The sequence below is a fragment of the Pteropus medius genome, unplaced genomic scaffold, assembly GCF_902729225.1.
Source record: "Pteropus medius unplaced genomic scaffold, Ma_sr-lr_union100, whole genome shotgun sequence".
NCBI classification, from domain to species: domain Eukaryota; kingdom Metazoa; phylum Chordata; class Mammalia; order Chiroptera; family Pteropodidae; genus Pteropus; species Pteropus medius.
Window position 1 is genome coordinate 4,512,772 of NW_024343732.1, and position 18,718 is coordinate 4,531,489.

The 18,718-nt window shown below is 59.5% G+C and overlaps 2 protein-coding genes across 6 annotated transcripts in view; both read left to right on the forward strand.

The window, feature by feature from the left end:
- Positions 1-4,165: 4,165 nt before the first annotated feature.
- FGF17 (fibroblast growth factor 17) lies at positions 4,166-9,223 on the forward strand. 2 transcript variants are annotated; one of them, XM_039867634.1, is made up of 5 exons: positions 4,166-4,244; positions 4,427-4,463; positions 7,272-7,449; positions 7,699-7,805; positions 8,873-9,223. In XM_039867634.1, the coding sequence occupies exons 1-5, from the start codon at positions 4,210-4,212 to the stop codon at positions 9,164-9,166; spliced, it is 651 nt and encodes a 216-aa protein (XP_039723568.1). In that variant the 5' UTR covers positions 4,166-4,209; the 3' UTR covers positions 9,167-9,223. The 2 variants fall into 2 exon arrangements, with proteins under 2 accessions (XP_039723568.1, XP_039723569.1); XM_039867635.1 differs by having other exon boundaries at positions 7,305-7,449.
- Positions 9,224-9,899: 676 nt separating this feature from the next.
- The window catches only part of DMTN (dematin actin binding protein), a 28,500-nt gene continuing 19,681 nt past the window's right edge, over positions 9,900-18,718 (forward strand). For 2 of the 4 annotated variants that reach the window (XM_039868020.1, XM_039868026.1), the window contains exons 1-2: positions 14,260-14,433; positions 15,441-15,648. The gene's annotated coding sequence lies outside the window, so the exon portion shown is untranslated. Of the gene's footprint in view, positions 10,011-14,259; positions 14,434-15,440; positions 15,649-17,404; positions 17,825-18,718 lie in introns of those variants that run through there. The other 2 variants (XM_039868019.1, XM_039868022.1) reach the window with 2 other exon arrangements.

Consider the following 18,718-nt stretch of genomic DNA (forward strand, 5'->3'; position numbering starts at 1 on the left):
AGAGCCACTTTGGAGCCAGTCCCCCCATGGTGACACACAGATGGCCCCGCTCTGGTTATACGTGCTGGGCTTCTCCCTGCCCCTCCCCAGCACCCCTGCTGCTCAGGCCCATAGTGGGCCAATGGGGAGCTGGCACTGCCCTCTCTGCCAGGAACCCCAGGAACAGGTCCAAGAAGGAGGTCAGCGTCTAGGCTTTGGGCTCCCACTCCTCTCCATCATCCTCTCAGCGGCAGACGAGGTAGCGGAGGGCAGGGCTGGCATTTCTGCTGCTTGCTTTCTGCACCCCATGAGACGGAGTGGGCACTGTCCTACCCTCTAACAAATGAGAGCCAGGCCACTGACCTCGGGTCACCCAGAGAGTGAAAAGGCACCTCGGTTCAGGTCGGGCAGCTGGCATTTACCACAGCGTCGCGCCATGGTGATATGAGTTCCTCTTCGCCTGCAAGTCACCTACAGCCTAGTGGAGACACAAAGGCAACAGCACAACTCCAATTTCGAGCGCTTTTAAAGAAGTGTAACAGGCTAATTTCCAGGGTGGGAAAGTGCTGTTTAGTTAGGAGACCTGAGGTCCCTCAGAGGAAGCAATTCGCTAGAAGGGGGCAGCCCGCTGAGCGACGAGCTGGCAGGACATCTCTAGAAGCAGGAGCAGAGTGCAGAGGGCCTGAGGCAGAACAAGCTTGGAGGTTTGGGCAGAAAGAAGGCCGATACATATGAATGCAGTAGTAACACTGAGCTGGGCGCTGCTCTCGGTGTGTTCCATGGACTTGTTCCGTCAATCCTCACCACCATGCCTGGAGGTGGGTGTTATTAGCCCCATTTCTCAGATGTGGAGAGTGGTTAGACACCTTGCCCCCAAGGTCACACAGCTAGTGCAGGAGCCAGGGTTCACGCCCCAGGTAGCCCTGCCACTGAGCCCTTGTTTCTAACCGCTTTGTGGATGAGAGGGAAGGAGAGACAGCACCAGGCCCTAGGAAGCCGCATTAACTGAGAGCAGGAGTTAGAACTGAGTCCAGAATGCCTGTGTAACCGGAGGCCTGGGAGGGGCAGCACCAGAGCCGCCATGGCTCTGCACACAGGGCACTCAACAGCTACACTGTTGCTAATTTGATTTCCCTGTGCTGGCAGGCAATAAGAATCAAGTAGCAAAGATGGGAGACGGTCTGTATTGCTGAGGTGCCCTTTGCCCTTCCCCTCCCTCAGCCTCAACAGGAAAAGGGTGGGCTGGAGTCGAAGCAGGTGGTGACAAGTGGCTGGTCTGCAGGTGGGCTCTGCCAGCTCCAGAGTCTGCACCAGCTGAGCTATTAAGGGCAGCAGGCGTGAGACATCCCGGTTGGAGGGTATCAAACTTGGCACTAGGGGGTGGGATTAACCACTGAAGCCTGGGCAGCTTCTCATTTCCCTAATCACCTCCTACCACCACCCCCCCCATAAATGTTAATGAACCCTTAGTCCAGGGAGAAAGTCAAAGTTTAGGTAAACTGAGGCTGGACCACATAAGAGAGTCTCTGTCCCCTTCCCCCATTCTTGTGGCACTTGATATTTTTCAAGGAGTGTCCTTCATCTCTGTTGACAGCGGTGGTAGTTTTGACAGCATCCGTAGTGGCCATTTCCTTTTTATAAATTGGGAAGCAGAGACCAGAGAAGCGAAAGGACTTGCCACAGGTCACACAGCCTGTGATGGCCAAGGCCAGGGGATGGGGATAAAATCTAGAGCCCAGGACTGGAACACTCCATGCTGCCTCCCCGCTGGGGGTCCACCCCTGGCCTTTTCATGGAGGTAAAGGAGCAAGCCGAGTCTAAAAGCCAAGACTGCAGGTGTGCAATGGGAAGGACAAGGAGCAGAAGATGTCACATCATGAAATAACCGGCCCAGCCCTGCCCCAGCGCCCCCTGGCACCAGCCCCCTGGCTGAACCCCAAGGCCAAGTTGACTGCTGGCATCCCTTACCATGGAGACAGGCTGGGCTGGGGGCTGGCCAGTGACAGCAGGCGCTTCTCCCACTGATAGGAACCAGGCGCTCACGCTTAGAGGCCTTGAGCCCAGACAGCTCTAGGTAGAATGCCCCACACCTGCCTCTCCTTATGGCCCTCTGTCCCCCGCCTCTGCTGACACCCCCTACCTCAGAACTGAAACCTGAGCTAGCTCCTCCGAGTGTCTCTGCTCTTACCTGTGACCCCAGGATGGAGGTCAGGAGGAGGTAGCTTTTAATACCCTACCTGGAAGCTGGGGGCTGATGAGGATGTGGGCGTCAGGTCACAGGTACGCAGAGAACAGACCCAGAGACGGCACCGAGCACAGCAGAGAGGCAGATTAGGGGAAGTTTCTTTGGAAGGGGCAGAGCTTAAACTGGGCCCACAAATGGTGGGTTGAATTTGAAATACGGAAATCATCGGGAGGGTCTGCCTGGGCAAAAGCAGGGAGGCAGACAGGCTGGGGTGCGTTCCAAGAAAAGCAAGCGCTGGACTGGGAGTCTGGGCGCCTGGAGCCTTGTCCCCCGCCTTGCCACTAACTAGCCGCGAGCCCCTCATGGATGCATGATGAGGAATCTCTAAGATTCCTTCCAGTTCTGACATTCTTTCCATTTGATTCCAACCCTGGACTCTCCCAGTTATGCAGGGGGGTGGCTAACACCGCCCTCCGTCCACTGGCCCCCAGCCGGGGGTTGCTGGCAGAGGGGGAGGCGTGGGTTGGGAGCCAGGTGCTGGAACTGGACAGGGCGGAGGTGTCCCCGCTGTCTGTGTGTGGGGGAAGGGGTGGCAGACAACTTTGTGGATTGACCTAGCTCAGGGAGGTGAGAAGGAGGCCTGGAGGTGAGAGCTTTGCCCTCCCACTCATCTCTTTAGGTGAAGAAATCCACATCCAGGGCTCCCTGTGCCTCCCACCCAGAGGGCACTGGGACCCCTAGAGAGGAGACTGGGAGGCTAAGCTCCGCTTTCCTGGAGAGGGCGGGTCTTGTTCCCGAAACGTCCCCCAGCACCAGCCCCTTCCACAGCCACCATCACCCACCTCCTGTAGGGAGGGGACCGCTTCCGGGAAGGCCCTGGGCTACCAGGGTGCCCAGGTGGTACTGGGCCCTGGGGGCGTGCACATGACTCCAGACACAACCCACTGGAATGGAGAGAGCATGGGCTTGCCGCTCCGGAGCTGGGCGATTCAAGTCCCTCAGTTTCCTCATCTGCAGAATGGGGTACTAGCTGGCCTGGAACAGAGCAGTGTGGGGCCAGAGGTCATGTGAAGAGGCTGGTGGGCGCTGCGCCGCAGGCAGCTGCCAGGAGGACGTGTTGAGAGGCGGGGGGCGGGCTGCTGCCCCAGGGGGACAGTGAGTGAGTGAGGCCCGGAACACAGACCTTTTGACGTCTGCTAAGTGCAGTTGTCTCTGGGTCCTCCATCGTCCTGGGGCCTTCCTGCTCCCTTCTCTCTGAGGAAACTGCAGAGGCCCAGAGAAAGGTGGCCTGCGCCAGTGCAGTGCGGCCAGCTCTTCTGTTCCCAGCCCAGGCCAGCTTTGGGGGCTCCATGGCGACCTTTCACAGTCCCTGACCCCCAATCCGGCGCACCCACTATCCACTGCCAGTTGGGACACACTTAACCCCTCGTTCCAGTGGCCAGATAGCAGTTACGGGGAGCCAGGGGCCGTGGAAGCTGCAGCTCCTGGCCAAGCCCACCTCCTGACCCCCACAGAGAGGCTCCTCCTTTTCGGGCTGCTTCTGGGAATTTCTACCCCTGAGCCAGACCCGGCGACCCCAGATTGATACCTGCCCTCACCCTCAGGGGTGGGGCGCTAAACCTGAGGGCAAGGGACGCTGACCCAGAGAGGAAGGAAGGGGCACGCCCATCGGGGTCTGTGAGGCTCGGGAATAACTGGAGACCACGGGGCCAGCCTCCTCTCAAGAAAACTCCAGCAGCCCCATCCTCTGACCTCCGGGAGTCCAGGAGAGGCTGGCAGCACCGCCAGCGGCGGCTTCGCAGTCTCACTGGCCGGGAAGGTGGACACCTCACACCTCAGTCTCCCAATTACGCCCTCCTCCCCCTCTTCCTCCTCCTCCCCTCTCTCCTCTCTCCTCCTCCTCCCCTTTCTCTCCTCCTCTCCCCCCTGAAAACCTGTGGCTCGAGGAGACCTTGGCTTCTCTGGGACTCTACCCCTGGGGCCTGCCCACGTCTGCTCCTGAGTCTGGGGGCAGGGGGCAGCCGACCCAAGCAACCTCTCCGGCGATGGGAGCCGCCCGCCCGCTGCCCAGCTTCACTCTGTAAGTGTGCGGCCTCTCCGTCTGCAGCTTCACTGCCATCGCCAGCCTCGGGCAGCCCTAATCTTCCCGGGACTCCCACGCAGATGGTGGGTGGGTCAGGGGTGTGAGCAGGGATGGGCGCCCGGTGCACCCTGGGCTGGCTGCTCGCACCCACACCTGGTCTGCCTCGTGTCCCCACACAGGTGCTTGCAGCTACTGATCCTCTGCTGTCAAAGTCAGGTAGGTGAGCTGCCCCCACTGGCCTTTCCCCATCTCTCCCACCCCACCCAGTGAGGGAGGGGGCAGTCTGGTTTTGGTGGACAGAGGCAAGTTCTGGACCATCCCTGGGTCCAGGAGGCTCTGAGGTTTAGGGGGGCGGGGGTCAGCCTTTGGAGGGGGGTAGAAGAAAAGTCTATGGCAGACTTGGGGACTGTCTAAGGTTTTCATCTGTCCTGCCTCGCATGACCCTCTCTACTTCCCCTGGGGTCTCTGCCTCTCTCTCTCCATCCCTCTACACTGGGTCACCTGAAGGCTAAGTGCCAGGGCAGCCCCGACTTGAGGGATGGAGCTGAGAGTGGCTGGAAGAGGGCAGAGGTGATGGCTCAGGTGAGGCTCAGACCTGAAAGGACAGGTTTCCATGCAAAACCACCTATGTGTTCCACTCACGCCCCCACCGCACCGGCGCAGATGCCCTGGGGGTTCATGCAGGCAGTCAGAATGCCCAGCCGGTGCGTGTGTGTGGGGAGGGGGGAGGGTGACTCCTCACCTACAGGCAATGTGGTAAAGCCAAAGGGGTTGCTGGGAACAAGATTTGGGGTTTGCTTCCCCAGGCTGCCCCCACCCGAGTCGGCCCCCCCACGCCCACTTTCCCCAGCCCACCCCCGCGCGGGGCTCGGGTCCCTTTTTGTGATCCTCCATAAAAGTGCAGCTATTAAAATGCACTGGTCCAGAACCGGCTGGGGAGATCGCTTGGCTTTCCCAGGCCAGAGGCCGCTTCTCTTCATATCCAGGGGGGACTTTTTTTGAAGGTAAATGCCTTTTCTCTGGGAGGGAAGGGCTGCCTTGAAGCAGTGAGGGGAGGCAGCTCCTTCCCCTTTTGCTCAAGCCCCCGTTGCAGGCCTTTTGCTTCACACATCCAGGGAGAGCAAGAAGAAAGCCCCCCAGCCTGGCCGGGAGGGGGCTGGGGGTGGGCCCGACCTGTTCTGGAAGGGGAATTCGCACAATGGTGCTGGCTGGCCTGGCGTTTACGGCCGGGCTGAGGCCCCATTCAGGACTTGGGGAAGGTGGCAAAGCTGTCCTTCCCCCCTTGAAGTGCCCCCTCAGCCCCCTTGGAGGGGGGGCCAGCAGGCCGGACCACAGCCATGCTTGAGGGGCTGGCTGACAAGCAGCTGTCGGCCGCAGTGGAAGGGGAGGTCCCCTGCAGCGGGAACATGAAAGGGACAGGCAAGGTCCCGCGGGGAGAGCGACTTGTGGGCTGTGGGCTGTGGGGGGGCGTGGGGCTGCTTTTGTGCAGGGCTTGAAGGGGGACCAGGAGTGGAGGGGGCTTCAGGGGGGCCCTCTCTGCTCCCGACCTGGAACAGACAGCCAGAAGGAGGCTGCCCGCCAAGAGGGGCGGAGGGCCTGACCCTGGGCCAGGAGGCTTGGGGCTGGGGACAGGCAGACCCCACCCCTTGGCAGGGAGGCAGATCTCCCACCCCAGATCCGGGCCTCAGGTTTTTCCAGGGCGGGGTGCGGGGTGGGCTGGCTGGGGTGTCCTAGCCTGGGGTCCTGGCAACACTCCTGGCCTGTGGAAGAGCTGAAGCTGGACGTGAGCAAAGACACACACGAAGGGTTAACATGGAGCAGGTCAGCTGCTCCCGCTTCTCAGCCCTCCCTCCAGGAGAGAGTGGCCCTCGAAGATGCTGCCCCAGGTCTAGCTCTGTCCGATGGTTACAGTCTGGCCTGGGATAAAGGTGGACTTAGAGACTGGAGACAGGGAAAGGCTGTCCCAGCACAGACCACAGGATCCATGTGGAGAGAGAAACATCTTAGTGCTAGAGCTAAGGCCATGGCCAGCCGCTGGGACACATCATCCAGGCTGACCCTTGCCCATGAAAGAGGGCAAGAAATGGTCTCTCTCCCAATCAGTGCTGCGGATGGTAGGAAGAGACCGGCCTGGACTAGGTACTTGTCCTGCCTCGGTTTGTCATGGTGCGTCATGGTGCGTCACGGTGCGTGGGTGGAAACGCCCCTCACCGCTCCTGGGGAAGCGGGTGGGTGGCAGCATGGCCCCTGGGGCCGGGAGCCTGTAACACTGTGGCACAGGCAGGCAGCCTCTGGAAGGAGCCCTCAGGCCGCTGATGGCACCTCTCTCTGCTGCCTTCACCTCCCTCTGCTAAGGAGGGTCTCGCCCTTGGAGGAGGGAGAAACAGTGGGAGCGGCCTGGCTTTTCCGAGGGCCCCAAGCACCCGGGGATTCCACGGTTAGTGCTGTCAAGAAATGCCAACAGGGGCCCTGTAGGAGCCTAAAGAGAAGAGTCTTAGATCTCCCAGAATGCTCTCCAGTGACCCTTCAGCTGCTATCTGCACGTGTATGCCGGGGGTGGGGTCCTTCGAGGCCAGCGGGAAGGATGGAGGAGAAATCCGTTTGTCCTGGCTAGCAGGACCGACACCCCAGAGTCCTGGAGAGGAGACGAGCAACAACACTAAGGGCAGGACAGGGCTTCTGTGTGCACCTCCTGCACAGAACATGGGGATCAGAATCCAGAACGCCGAGGCTTCCTTCCAGCTCCCAGAATCATGGTTGCAAGACTGCACCACATCACCAAATATTCCCCAACTCTGGGCAGCCACCAGCTCTCTGGCTGGACAGGGAGCCAAGAGGTCAGGACTAGCTCACCCACTGGCCTGAGAAGGTCATGGCCGTATGCCCCCTTCGCCCTGCACCTCTGCTTCCCAGGACAAATGGCCTGCCCCACCACACTCACCTCTGCACCCCTCTCCCCGGATGGACCGGTGGTGGTGTCGCCCAAAGCAAATTGACACTATTTTTCCCTTGGTAACCGCAAAGGGGGAGAATCACCCGTCTCCTAATTTTAACCAGTATGTGAGGGACCAGGGCGCCATGACTGACCAGCTGAGCAGGCGACAGATCCGCGAGTACCAGCTCTACAGCCGGACCAGCGGCAAGCACGTGCAGGTCACTGGGCGTCGCATCTCGGCCACTGCTGAGGATGGCAACAAGTTTGGTGAGACCCAGCCCTCACCAGAAGCCACCTACACCTCTGGCCAGCCTCACCTGGTCTGTCCCCAGATCCCATGTCAGGGCAGAGGCCGCCATGGGAGAGCAGGGAGAAGCCTCTTGGAGGAGGGTCCCCAAGGGCCTCCCCGTGCTCCCCACCCAAGTTCAAAGGTCGGACTGGTTGGAGGGCCCCTGCCGCCCCCCTGGGCCAGCAACCTTAAAAGACAGAGGTCTCTCTCCCCCTCCCCCATCACAGCCAAGCTCATAGTGGAGACGGACACGTTCGGGAGCCGGGTGCGCATCAAGGGAGCCGAGAGTGAGAAATACATCTGCATGAGCAAGCGGGGCAAGCTCATCGGCAAGGTGAGGCCCGAGCAATGCAGCAGATGCTTGGCTTCTGGGGTGGGGCGTGCAGGGCCCAACGGCAACTCACCCCCATTCACGGGGCGACCCAGGACCAAGACCGTCCTGCCCTCGCCCTCCACGCTGCCGCTGTCCGCTTTCTCCATTTCAATGAGTCCCTCTGGGTCTACGAGCGCTCTGAGAGGACACTGGCTGCTCCACAGAATCCTTGCCTCAGATTTTTGGGGTACTTCTCAGCATTCATGCGTAAGAATTTCAGCCCCTACGCGATGTCGCAGCCCCTGTGATCAGGGTGGAGAATGAGCATACATACACGGCCGGGAGCTCCCCCCAAGGTCAGTGGGTCCTTCCAGATCCAACCAGCAATACGCACACTGCCTGCCTGCACGTGTAACCAGGTACTAGTGTAACCACCAGCTAGTGCGACGGCCTGTCCTGCACCGGCGGGTCCAGCACTGTGATGGAGGGAGAACTCCACTTCCTTTGACACTGGTCAGTCCTGGCTTCTGTTCTACCAAATAGTTGCTGATTCTATTTCCCCCAAGCCTCAAGTTTCTCATCTGTACAAATGGGTATAGCATCTAGGTTATCTATAGGGTCAAAGGGGTGCCCGTGTGGCTCTCGACACAGTTGGTGTCTATAAATGTTTGTCCCCTATTTTCATCAGAGATTGGTGCCTCCTTTCCCTCCACCCAGCCACACCATCCACCCAGACCGAGGCCCGCTCTCATGTGTAAGAGCCACGGGGTATGCACGAAATTGCACAATTACCTTGACCTTGATGCCCCATCTCAGTAAACTGAGGCTGAGCCTGTTGGCTAAATACGTCACTCAAGGTGTACAACCTCCAAAGGACAAGCCTGTGTTTAAGTTCCGATCCGACTTCAAGCAAAGCTGTTCCTGGCTCCCGGCTTTGCCTCTCCCACCAGGGCACAGTCACACTAGGCAGAAACCCTTGGGCTGCCAGGCCCCGTTGCTCTCTCCTCCATCCTAAAATAGGCCCACAAGGCAGATAAGCCAGACAGGGAGGGTGACAAACTTCCCGCCTCTCCTTCCTTCCCCCACAGCCCAGCGGGAAAAGCAAAGACTGCGTGTTCACGGAGATCGTGCTGGAGAACAACTACACGGCCTTCCAGAACGCGCGGCGCGAGGGCTGGTTCATGGCCTTCACGCGGCAGGGAAGACCCCGCCAGGCCTCCCGCAGCCGCCAGAACCAGCGGGAGGCGCACTTCATCAAGCGGCTCTACGAGGGCCAGCTGCCCTTTCCCAACCAAGTCGAGAGGCAGAAGCAGTTCGAGTTTGTGGGCTCAACACCCACCCGCCGGACCAAGCGCACTCGGAGGCCACAGCCCCTGACGTAGTCAGGGACACAGGGTGGGGGCAGCTGCCCGTCACCAGCTTCCCCATCCCTTTCTCTTCCTAATCCAAAGACGGGGCTGGGGTGGAGGAGGGGAGCCACAGGCCCCCAGGAGGGCCCTGAGGACCCACAGGAATCAGAGCCCGGAACTGGAGAGGGGAGCTGGAGAGGGGCAGGACTCACGTCAGCCAGGGCTGGGCCTCAGGGCAGCGTCCTGCACCCCACCCTGGCACAGGCCCCCGGGGTGGGACAGGCCCCAGGACAGACCTGTAGTGTCACTGGACTCAGATTCCCTTCATTCTGCCCCCCAAACTCCTCCTAGCCAGACTGTAGGAAGGGACTTTTACTTTTTGTTTCAGGAAAAATGAAAAAGGGAGGAAAAAAAGAGGTTGACCATCCTTCACATTTCACTACGCAGGCCTGCAGCCCTACGCCCAGCTCCCAGCCCCAGAATAAAACCATTTTCTTGAAAACGGGTGATCTGAAAGGGGGGTGGGGGGGCAGTGTGTGTGTGTGTGTGGCGGGATTCAACTCCAAAACTTCATTGGTGACATTCTGGCTTCTCAAAGAAGTGCAGGGACCTGCAGTGCCCGGGCAAAGGGCAGGTGCAGGGCCCGCGGGGCGGGGTGGCCTCGGCCAGCGCCTCCTCCTGAGAGAGTCCAGGGCGCCCCTCCCTCCGCGGGCTCCGGTTTCCTGTCTCTCCCGGTGCGTCCCGTGCTACCTGTTGGGGCGCAGAGAACCCACACCCTGGGGCCGAGCCTCGGGCTGGGCGGCGGCCAGCCGGGCAGCAGGCCCGGCGTCCCGGCCGCTGAAGCCGCCTGACCAGGAGCTGAATTGCTTTCTTTCCGGTGAGGAGGGTCCGGGCGGGGAAGGAGGGCGCAGATGAGCAGAAGGGGGAGTGAGGACGAGAAAGTGTCCCCTCGTTCTCGTTCTCTCAGGTCCACTTCGAGTGGGCCGGTGCACCTGAGGGGACGCCTCAGTTAGAGGCCGCAGCCTGGCGGCTCCCGAGGGGAGGGGACGGAAGAGGACCGAAGGGCGTGTCTCGGGTGGGCTTTCGGAGACGCCCCCAGGTGCGCATTTGGGGGATGGAACTCGGGCCATAAAACCCGCCTCTTCGGTCCTTTGCATTGGCTTTTAATCTTGTTGGAGGAAGGTCCCTCCCTGTAGACTTCCGGCCCCCCACCGCCGCCCCCGCCCCCAGTCCGTGCCTCAGGGGAAACGCCCGCCTGGAGCTCTGTCTCCTGCTCAGGGACTGCGAGCCTCAGTTTCCCTCCTTTCTGAGAATATGTCAGGGAAGGGGATTATGGAGAGAGGAAAAAAAGGATGAAAGACATCCCTTCTCCCAAGAACGGCCTAAAAATAAGGACAGAACGGGGAGTTTGTGGAGGGGCCTGGTTTAGTCCAAACGGGAGGTGAGGGTAACAGTAGTCCGCGTTGACGGAGGTGGGGGAGGGCGGGGGGAGGTCACTCACCTCGCACTTGGTGAGGACTGTAACCCAGTCTGACACCCCCGGCTCGGCAATTTAGACGGCCGCAGCAGCCAAGAGGGAGGTCCCCGGGCCCCAGGACATCCTCCCTCCAGCTTGTCATAATTGCTTTTCACCAGGTCGCTTTTTTCTCTGTCCCCCAATCACAAAGAGCCTTAATCCGGGTGAAGACTGCGGGAACTGTGTTGGGGGTTATTTTCTGGGGGGTGTGTAGGGAGGGTGGTCTGTAGCCACAGCTGATAACCGGTGAGTTCAATGGGATTTTAAACCCAGGGGCAACACCCAGCAATTACCTGAGGACAAAGGGTGTGGAGGGCTGGACTCGGGGGGTCTGGGAGAGCGGGGTGGGAAGGAGGTGTGTTGGGGAGGGAGAGCTCTTACAATCCCTCTGATTTCCGCAGGAATTTGAGACATTCTTTAAAACTCTAGCCTGCCTCTCCGCAGCCGGCTCTCAGGCCCACCCCCGCCCTCCCTGGCTCGGGTTAGAGACAGCTTCAAAGGTGGACGGGCCCTTTGTCTTGCCTCCGCTTTCTTCTCTGCCTTTCTCGGCCCCTCCCTCCCTCTCTTTGACCTCCCCAGCACAGACAGGCCTCTGGGGGCCGGCTCCAGAAAGCCTTCACTGTCTCCTTTCTTGCTATTTGAGGTGAGACCTGACTGGGAGAACCACAATGGGGAAGGCAGCTTGGAGGCCTGTGCCATCTCAGAGTGCCTGCGCCCCACTCCAAGCCTGAGCCCGGCGGTCCGATGCCTACTTGTGGCCTTGGGTCCCTGGCTGGGCGCTCTGAACTTTCTCACCACACCATCTGGTGCCTCTTCGTACTTGCTGAGTCCAGGCTCCGTACCCAGGGCGGCTCTTCATACTCTGGGGAAGTCTGCCCAGCTCATTCCCTCTGAATTGGGGATTGTGAAGGCGCTAACAGGAAGCGGCCAGAGGCATGGATGTCTGGTCCCAGGACCTCAGATTGATTTAACGTATATGAGTGTGGGGTGGGAAGGAGGCTTCCACTGGGCCTCAGACTGCCCTCACCTGGTGGCTTCTGCATGTCCAAAGTGTGTGGATGGGGGTGACACGGTAGGGGAGGGCTTGGGGAGAGATGAACACAATCATCTCAGGGAGGGTGTGACAAGGTGGAGGGAGGTGGTGGCATCGTGCCTCATATCCTGTGCCTGTTTAGGATTACCAAGAACTCGAGCTAAGAATAGTCTCCGTATTGATCTCTGTCCCGTCCTCCGAACACCCAGGTGAGGCAGAGGGCAAAGCATGAGGTCACACGGGGAATCCACTCTCTTTTTAGTCCTCGCAAGCTGGCTTCTCCTTGCATCGCTCCATTCAACCCTGTCTCTCAGGCTCCAGTGGCAGTGACTTTCCAGTCACCAAACCATAAGCCTTGCTTCAGACCTTGGTGTCCTCAGATTTACAGCCCTGGACGCTGCCAAGGACCACGCCTTTTTGAAGCTCTTTCCTCCCTCAGCCTGCCACAGACTGTCCTTTTTTCATTCACTCTCTCCCCACTTGGATCTTCTCTTTCCTGGCTCCTCTTCACAGAAACATTCCCCAAAACTTCTGCCACCTCTTCCCCCCTTGTTCTTCATGTCGTCTCTCTGAGCAGTCCAGCATTTCCACTCTCACCCCCTTGCCCACGACCGCTTTCTCCTCCAGACTCTGGGACATCATTGCCAGACCTCGCTGGGATGTCTCAATCACTGCAGAGCTTTCTAAATGGTCTCTCTGCTCCTGATATCTCTCCTCTCTCTACCCCACCCTCCTCGACACACACCTGAACACAGTTTGTTCAGCTTGCCTTACCCTACCATCAGCCACAGCTCTGTCCTTGACACACGATCACTGGCAGACTTCTTAGCGTGGTTTTCAAGACTCCTGCGCAATCCTGTCCAGGCGCCCTTCTCAGCCCCATCCTTACAGCCCCCCCTGGAAAATGCTGGCAAAACAGCAACTTTGCCGTCCAGCAAGGGCGCTGTGCTCATCTTTGTTCACGAGGTTCCCATGGCCTAGCATGCCCTCCTCCAGGAAGCTTGCACATCCATTCTGCAGCCACCTCTTCTGCCCTGTGGACTTGCTCTCTCTCTCTCGGGGGAAGCGGCAGTCTCCACTGTGCTGGTCTCCCTGGCTGTGGACTCACCCTTGCCCTGTGGCACATATCACAGCTGGCCCAGACCATCCTTATTTGTGCTCGTGTTAGGGATCTGCTAGACAGCAAGTGCCTCAGACGTAGAAATAGTCCACCTTTGCCTCCCCCGCCCCCAGCGCAGTACATTATCCACAGTAAGGACTTATTGAAAGAATAAACCAACAGAAGGCCCAGAAAGGCATCATTGGCCCAGCACCCTTCCATCCCTCAAGGTGGATGCAGGATGAGAAGCCAGAATCCGGCCTTCACCCTCCATCCTTAGATGGCCCTGGGAGGGGAGGGGTCCAAGCAGTTAATCAAAATATTTATCTATTCCCTGCAACATATGAGCACTGTGCCAGTCCTTCGGTGTTAAAAAAAAAAAAAAAAAAAAAAAAAAGATGGACAAGATATTGTGTCACCCCTCGTCAAGCTCTCAAGACACTTGAAACTTAATGGTGGGGATAAAGCCATAAAAGAGCAGTTCTTCGGTGGGACTTCTGGAATGCTCTCTCTTACACCTAAGGCAGCAAAGCAGCATTTGGCGCATCCTAAAAGAGCGAAAGAGGAAATAAGAGCTATGGGAAGTCAGGACACTACTGTGCACAGAGCGCTGGTGATGTGCCGGGCAGCACGTGATGCATGCGCACTTAGAACCCCTTATTTAGAAGGTGAGAAGATTCCCACGCCGTGTGTGGGCGAGCTCGAGCTCGAACGCAGACACGTTAAGTCATCCTCGGTCACGGCCAGTGAGCATTACAGTCTAGATTCTGTCCGGTCTTCAACGCCTCGAATGGGATGGTCTCCACTCCCCAGCCAGGCACGGTGGGTTCTGGGGCAGAAGAGTGCGAGGGCTGGGGCACTGGGGAAGAGCTGGGCTTTGCGTGATCTTTAAGAACAAGCAAGATTTCAGCGAGTGGAGAAGGCGTGCAAGGGGAAAGAAAACTCTGAGAGTGGAAATAGCATGAGAAGAAAGGCCTAAAGGCAGGAAAATGTGAGGTGTGTTCAGGGGAAGGTGAGCAGTTGACCGGTTTGGCTAGAACTGAAGGTTTGCGTAGTAAAGCGGCCGGAAGTGACTGGGGTCACATTCCGGAGAGTGTGGTCTTTATGCTTCCTCAGGGAGGAGATAGTGAGGGGCTTTGAGAAGCGGAGTAAAGCAGATGCAATTGTGGATCGGGGTTTGGGAGAGAGGCTGGTCTAGGGGTAGCGTGCTGGGGCTGAGGCTTGGGGTCCAGGAGATAGAGGGTACAGTTAGAGGGACTGCGGGAGGGTCCCTTCTAGCCCTCGTCCTTCCTTTTATTCCTCTGGCCCAGTTCTCCGTCACCTTTCCCTTCTCCTTAGGTGCCTGGGTGCCCTATTCAGCCTCTCCGGGAGTTAATATTTAGACCGGACCATGTAAGCACAGGGGAGTCCCTGGTGCCCCGCTTCCCAGCAGGGCCATGCATGGGGCGGGGCGAGGGGCACTGGAGCGAGACAGAGAGAGAGCGAGACAGAGAGAGAGAACGAACATCTGGCACCAGTGACCTTGCTGGGGAAAGGAATTAAGAACCAGGTGCCTGGGCCTGGGACGGCTGCCTGTTAGGGGCAGGAGCCCCAGCACTGCTGTGGACTCCAGTGCCCATCCTCAAGGCCTCAAGGAATTCCTGGGCTTAAAGGTATGCTAATCCTATTACCAGCCTCCTGGGGAAGGCCAAGCAGTGCCCAGGAAGCCCGCCCTGGGGCCTGGGCTAACAGGCACCTGGTGTTCAGTGTTGCTTGCTTCTGGGGGCCAGATTTTGCCTTACTTCTCATCCCAGCCTGACGGGGAGGTACGCAAGCAATGGGAGAGGATGGTTCAGCTGGCCTTGAGGAGTCTGGGGCTTTCCCAGGAGGATGGGGCTGGAGGCAGAGCAAGTCTCTCTGTAGGTCGAGGCCAGAGGTGAGGAGGAGGTGGGGCGCGGCAGGCTAGAGGAGGGTCTCCTGGCCTGAGTGTGCCCTCTGGACCAACCCCCAGCGCTTGCACACGCGTGCACACGCACACGCACACACACACACACACACACACACCAGGATCCTTCTCAGCAAGAAATGACCTTGACGGCTACCATGCCTCAGGTCGACAGAGGGAGCCCTAACTCTGCAATCCCCCTGGTTCCAGGGCTGGCTGGCTGAAGACTGTTCCAGCCCAAGGTGGCTCTGCCTGTTGAGGGACATTCCTACGGAGCTGGTGGCAGTGGGAATGGGCCTTGTGGGACTGGAAGAGCACTGTCCCAGGCTCTGACTTTCCTGTAGGTGGAAGGGAATGAGAGGTTTGAGGACTAGGAGGAGGGGCTCAGGGATGGCCGAGGTCAGATGGGGGCAGGCTTCTGGGCCCGCAGCCATGTACCCAGCCCAGCCATGTCCAGGACCTCTGCTTCCTGCTGGAAGCCACCCTCCAACCCTCCAGTGTAGCCTGCCCCTCCCTCGTTCCTATCACTCTCCCCCAACTCCACACTGAGCTTTCTGGAATGGGGGGCCACTGCCCAGGACTGCCTCCTTCTCCACAGCCTGTTATCTGGCCCCAAATTAGGGTTCTCCTGAAGCCATCCCAGGAGCCAATCCCAGAGCCCTGTGGAAGCGGGGAGGGGAGAGTGGTGGGGCAGGGTGGGAGCCGGGCTCCTGAAGCTCCCCCCAACCCCGGCAGAGAGGCCTACCTCAGGCCCCTTCCCTCCATCACTGAAGAAGAAGCAGTAGGAGCCACAGCCACCTCCTCCCCCCTCCCTGCCGCCTCCTCAGCTGAGCCGGCAGGTTGTCTTGGCAACGGGAGGCGGAGAGGAGATGCGCCGAGGGATGGAGGTGTATGTCACCGAGGAAGCTGCCGTGCTCCTGCCCCACGCCCCAGGCCCTTGAAGGTACCGTGAACCCTCCCCACTCCCTGCTGCCCTTCCCCTTGACCGCCCCCCCACCCCATTCAACATGCTTGTTTCTCTGAGGAGAATGCTCCCTTCCTCCCAGCCTGGAGACTGTTACCCATTCCTCATGAGCCACCTCTCTCCAGGCCCCTGTCCACAGCTGCCCTTTCCAACAGCAGCTTATTCCAGCCCCACCTCTGGGGACCCTTGCACAGGAAGTCAAACCTCCTGGGATGGGGTCTGGCAAGGGGCGAGCGAGAGTGGGGGAGGACCCGAGGTAGTGGAACAATCGGCTGCCGTCCTAAAGGCTGAGGCGTAAAAGCGCCTGGCGCTTGGCCTCTGGGAGAGGTGGAGGGAGGCTGTGCAGGCCTAGGGTGGGGCCAGGGCAGTGAGGGTGGGGTGGAAGGGAGAGAAAGCAGAGAGGCTGGCGGAGGGCCAGCCTGGTTACCCAGAGAGGCCTCGTTCCTCTCCTCCAAGGCTGTACCCCTCCTGAGACATCAAAGGTACATCCCCTCCCACATCACCTCCTGGCTTTTTATTCATGGCTAGATGGACCCTGCCCCACTCCAACGCCCCGCGGTCCCATGCCTTCCCACAGGGCCCTCTCCCCCTCCACATGCACCGCAGCTAAGTCTGGACTCTACTCTTTCTCAGCCTTCTTCCTTTCTCCTTTCTTGCTGGAGCCCATCTTTTGGGATTCATTCTTCTCTGTCTTCCACTAACCCAGACACATCCTCCCCTTCCTGTCCCTACCTGCCCCCTCCTGTCCCCTTCTTTTGGAAAAAGAGGTCCCGGGGCACACTCCCACTTGTCTCCCTCAAGACCCTCCCCTGTGATCTTCCATTCAGATACCCCAGAGCCCCTCCCCAGTTTCTAGATTTCCCCAACTGACAGCTGATACATCAGCTGACCGGCTGTGGGCAGTGGTTACCAGGGCAACAGCAAAGGGCTGCCTAGGTAGGCAGGTATGCTAGGCGGAGGTGGAGAGAGGCAGGGGCCAGGGCCAGGGTCAGCTGCCTGGGCTCCCTTCCCTGCCTGCCCCTGGGTGTCACAAATGAACTGGGCTCTGCTCGGAACCCAGAAGGAACTAAAAGGCCAGGGACAAGGTCCTGGAGCAGTGGAGATCGTCCCAGAGACAGGGAAGGTGCATCCCCGAAATTCTATGTCGGGACTTGGGCATCACCTGACAGGAAGTTCCCTTTTGATGAAGTTGCCCTGTCAAGAAAAGGGGTCCTTCTCACTCAAACCACCACCGCTGGGCTCTGCTGAAGTTCTCAGGGGATTCGGGTTCCTAAGGGGCCAGCCTAGTCTCTTGTGCTGAAGATCTGCTTTTTCCAATCTTCCCATCCACCCTCTGCAAAAGAGGGTTAATCCTTGCGTGACCAGTTCTGGCATCTGTGCCCACACCCCTAGCCCTCAGCACCCTTTAGCACCGCAGAGAGGCAGGGACCCCAGAGGCCTCTGTGGCTGCTGTTAGGTGCTGAGTAGGAGATACAGGTGCTTGGAGAAACTAGGTGTTGTCACCCCTCGGTTACCAGCAGAGCCCTGTCCACCCTCCCCCCATCCCCCACCCTCCGCCCTACCACAGGAATCAAACTCTGGCTGTTTATGAGAAGGCTCGAGGGGCTGCGTATGTGTGAGCATGAGTGTTGCAGGGTTGGGGGTGTGGGAAAGGGAAAAAGGCCAGCGGCTGGCCCAGTCTGCTTCTGATTCTGCTTCGTCATGATGCCGGCTTAATGCTCCTCTTGTTTGAAAGGGATTGAGCTGCAGTGAGCGAGAGCGAGGTGGAAGAGCAGACACACACGAACACACCCCGGGCTGGCCGCACGCTATCAGCTGGAGGTGGGGAGAGAGCGGGGAGCCGGCGGCCGCCCGCTGTCCTGCCCACCCACCTGCCAGACACAGACTCCCCAGCAAGGGGATCCAGGCACCAGGCTTGCGGAGGAGCCGCGTGGGGGCTAGGGAGGGGGAGCCCAGTAGGGTAGGTCCCCTCCTTCGCCAGCTCCCCACCACCACACCCCAGCCGGCTTTTTTTCCTGCTATTTGTGCTCTGAGAAAGCACAGCTGAGTTCCTGGAAGAGATGCCTGCTACAACCTAGGACAGCCTGGGACCTGGGCCTGCGCCTGTCCCTGCCCGGCCTTGGGGCTCAGAGTGTCTGGGCCAAACTGGGAACAGGTAGGTGGCAGGGTTTCCCATGCTCTTCCCTTCTTTGGGTGCTATGGGCTGCAACCCCAGCCTGGGAGAAAGGCTCTGGGTGGTGGCAGGGAGACCCTGGAGAGGGCCAGTTGTGGCCGCTTGTTCAGTGGGAGAATGGCCCGCTGGCCAGATCTGATCCAACCGCCCTCTGATTTAAGGCAGAGGGGCTGGGGTGTTCATGCTGTCACCGCAGTGCCCCCTTCACCTAGGTGTGTGGCCCAGAAGTCTGAGTGAAGGGATGGGGCCCATGGTGGGCAGGGGAGCCGCTTCCTCTTTGCCAAAGGACAGGGAAGGGGGAGAAAAGGATTGTCAGCCTCCCGCCCACGGCACCACAGACCCTGAGGGGGAGCGGCTCACACAGAGGCCTAAATGCTGCTGGTGTAGGGCGTGCTCCTGGGGAGAGCGCCCTGGGGAGCCCCCTTCTCGCCCTTGGCTGGCCAGGCTGGGTGAGGGCCAAATGCGGAATGAGGTTGGGTGGCAGGGCGTGGCCGCGGGTCTGACCCCAGTGTGCTCTCGCTGCTGGCTGCTGCCCTGCTAGGAGCTGGGGGCCCAGCAGACATGCCGGCCCCCAAGGATCTAGAGGCGCCCCTGCTAGTTGTGCCCTCCCTCCGCCTGACAGGCCAAGCACCCTTTCCCCGGCAGATGCACCCGGTATGTCCCTCCCAGGAGACTGTGTTGCCGGGGTGCCAGAGTCAGGGGAGCAGGTCTGAGGTCTAAGAGATGGAGGCAGTCGTGCTTTGGAGATGGGTGGCACAGGACGCCCCACGGGGTGGGTAAAGAGGGGCGACTCTGGGTATGTTGCCGTACACATGCACAGCTTGGGGAGAGGGTGTCGGCACATGGCGCGAGTGGCTGTGAAGGGGAGGATCGGTG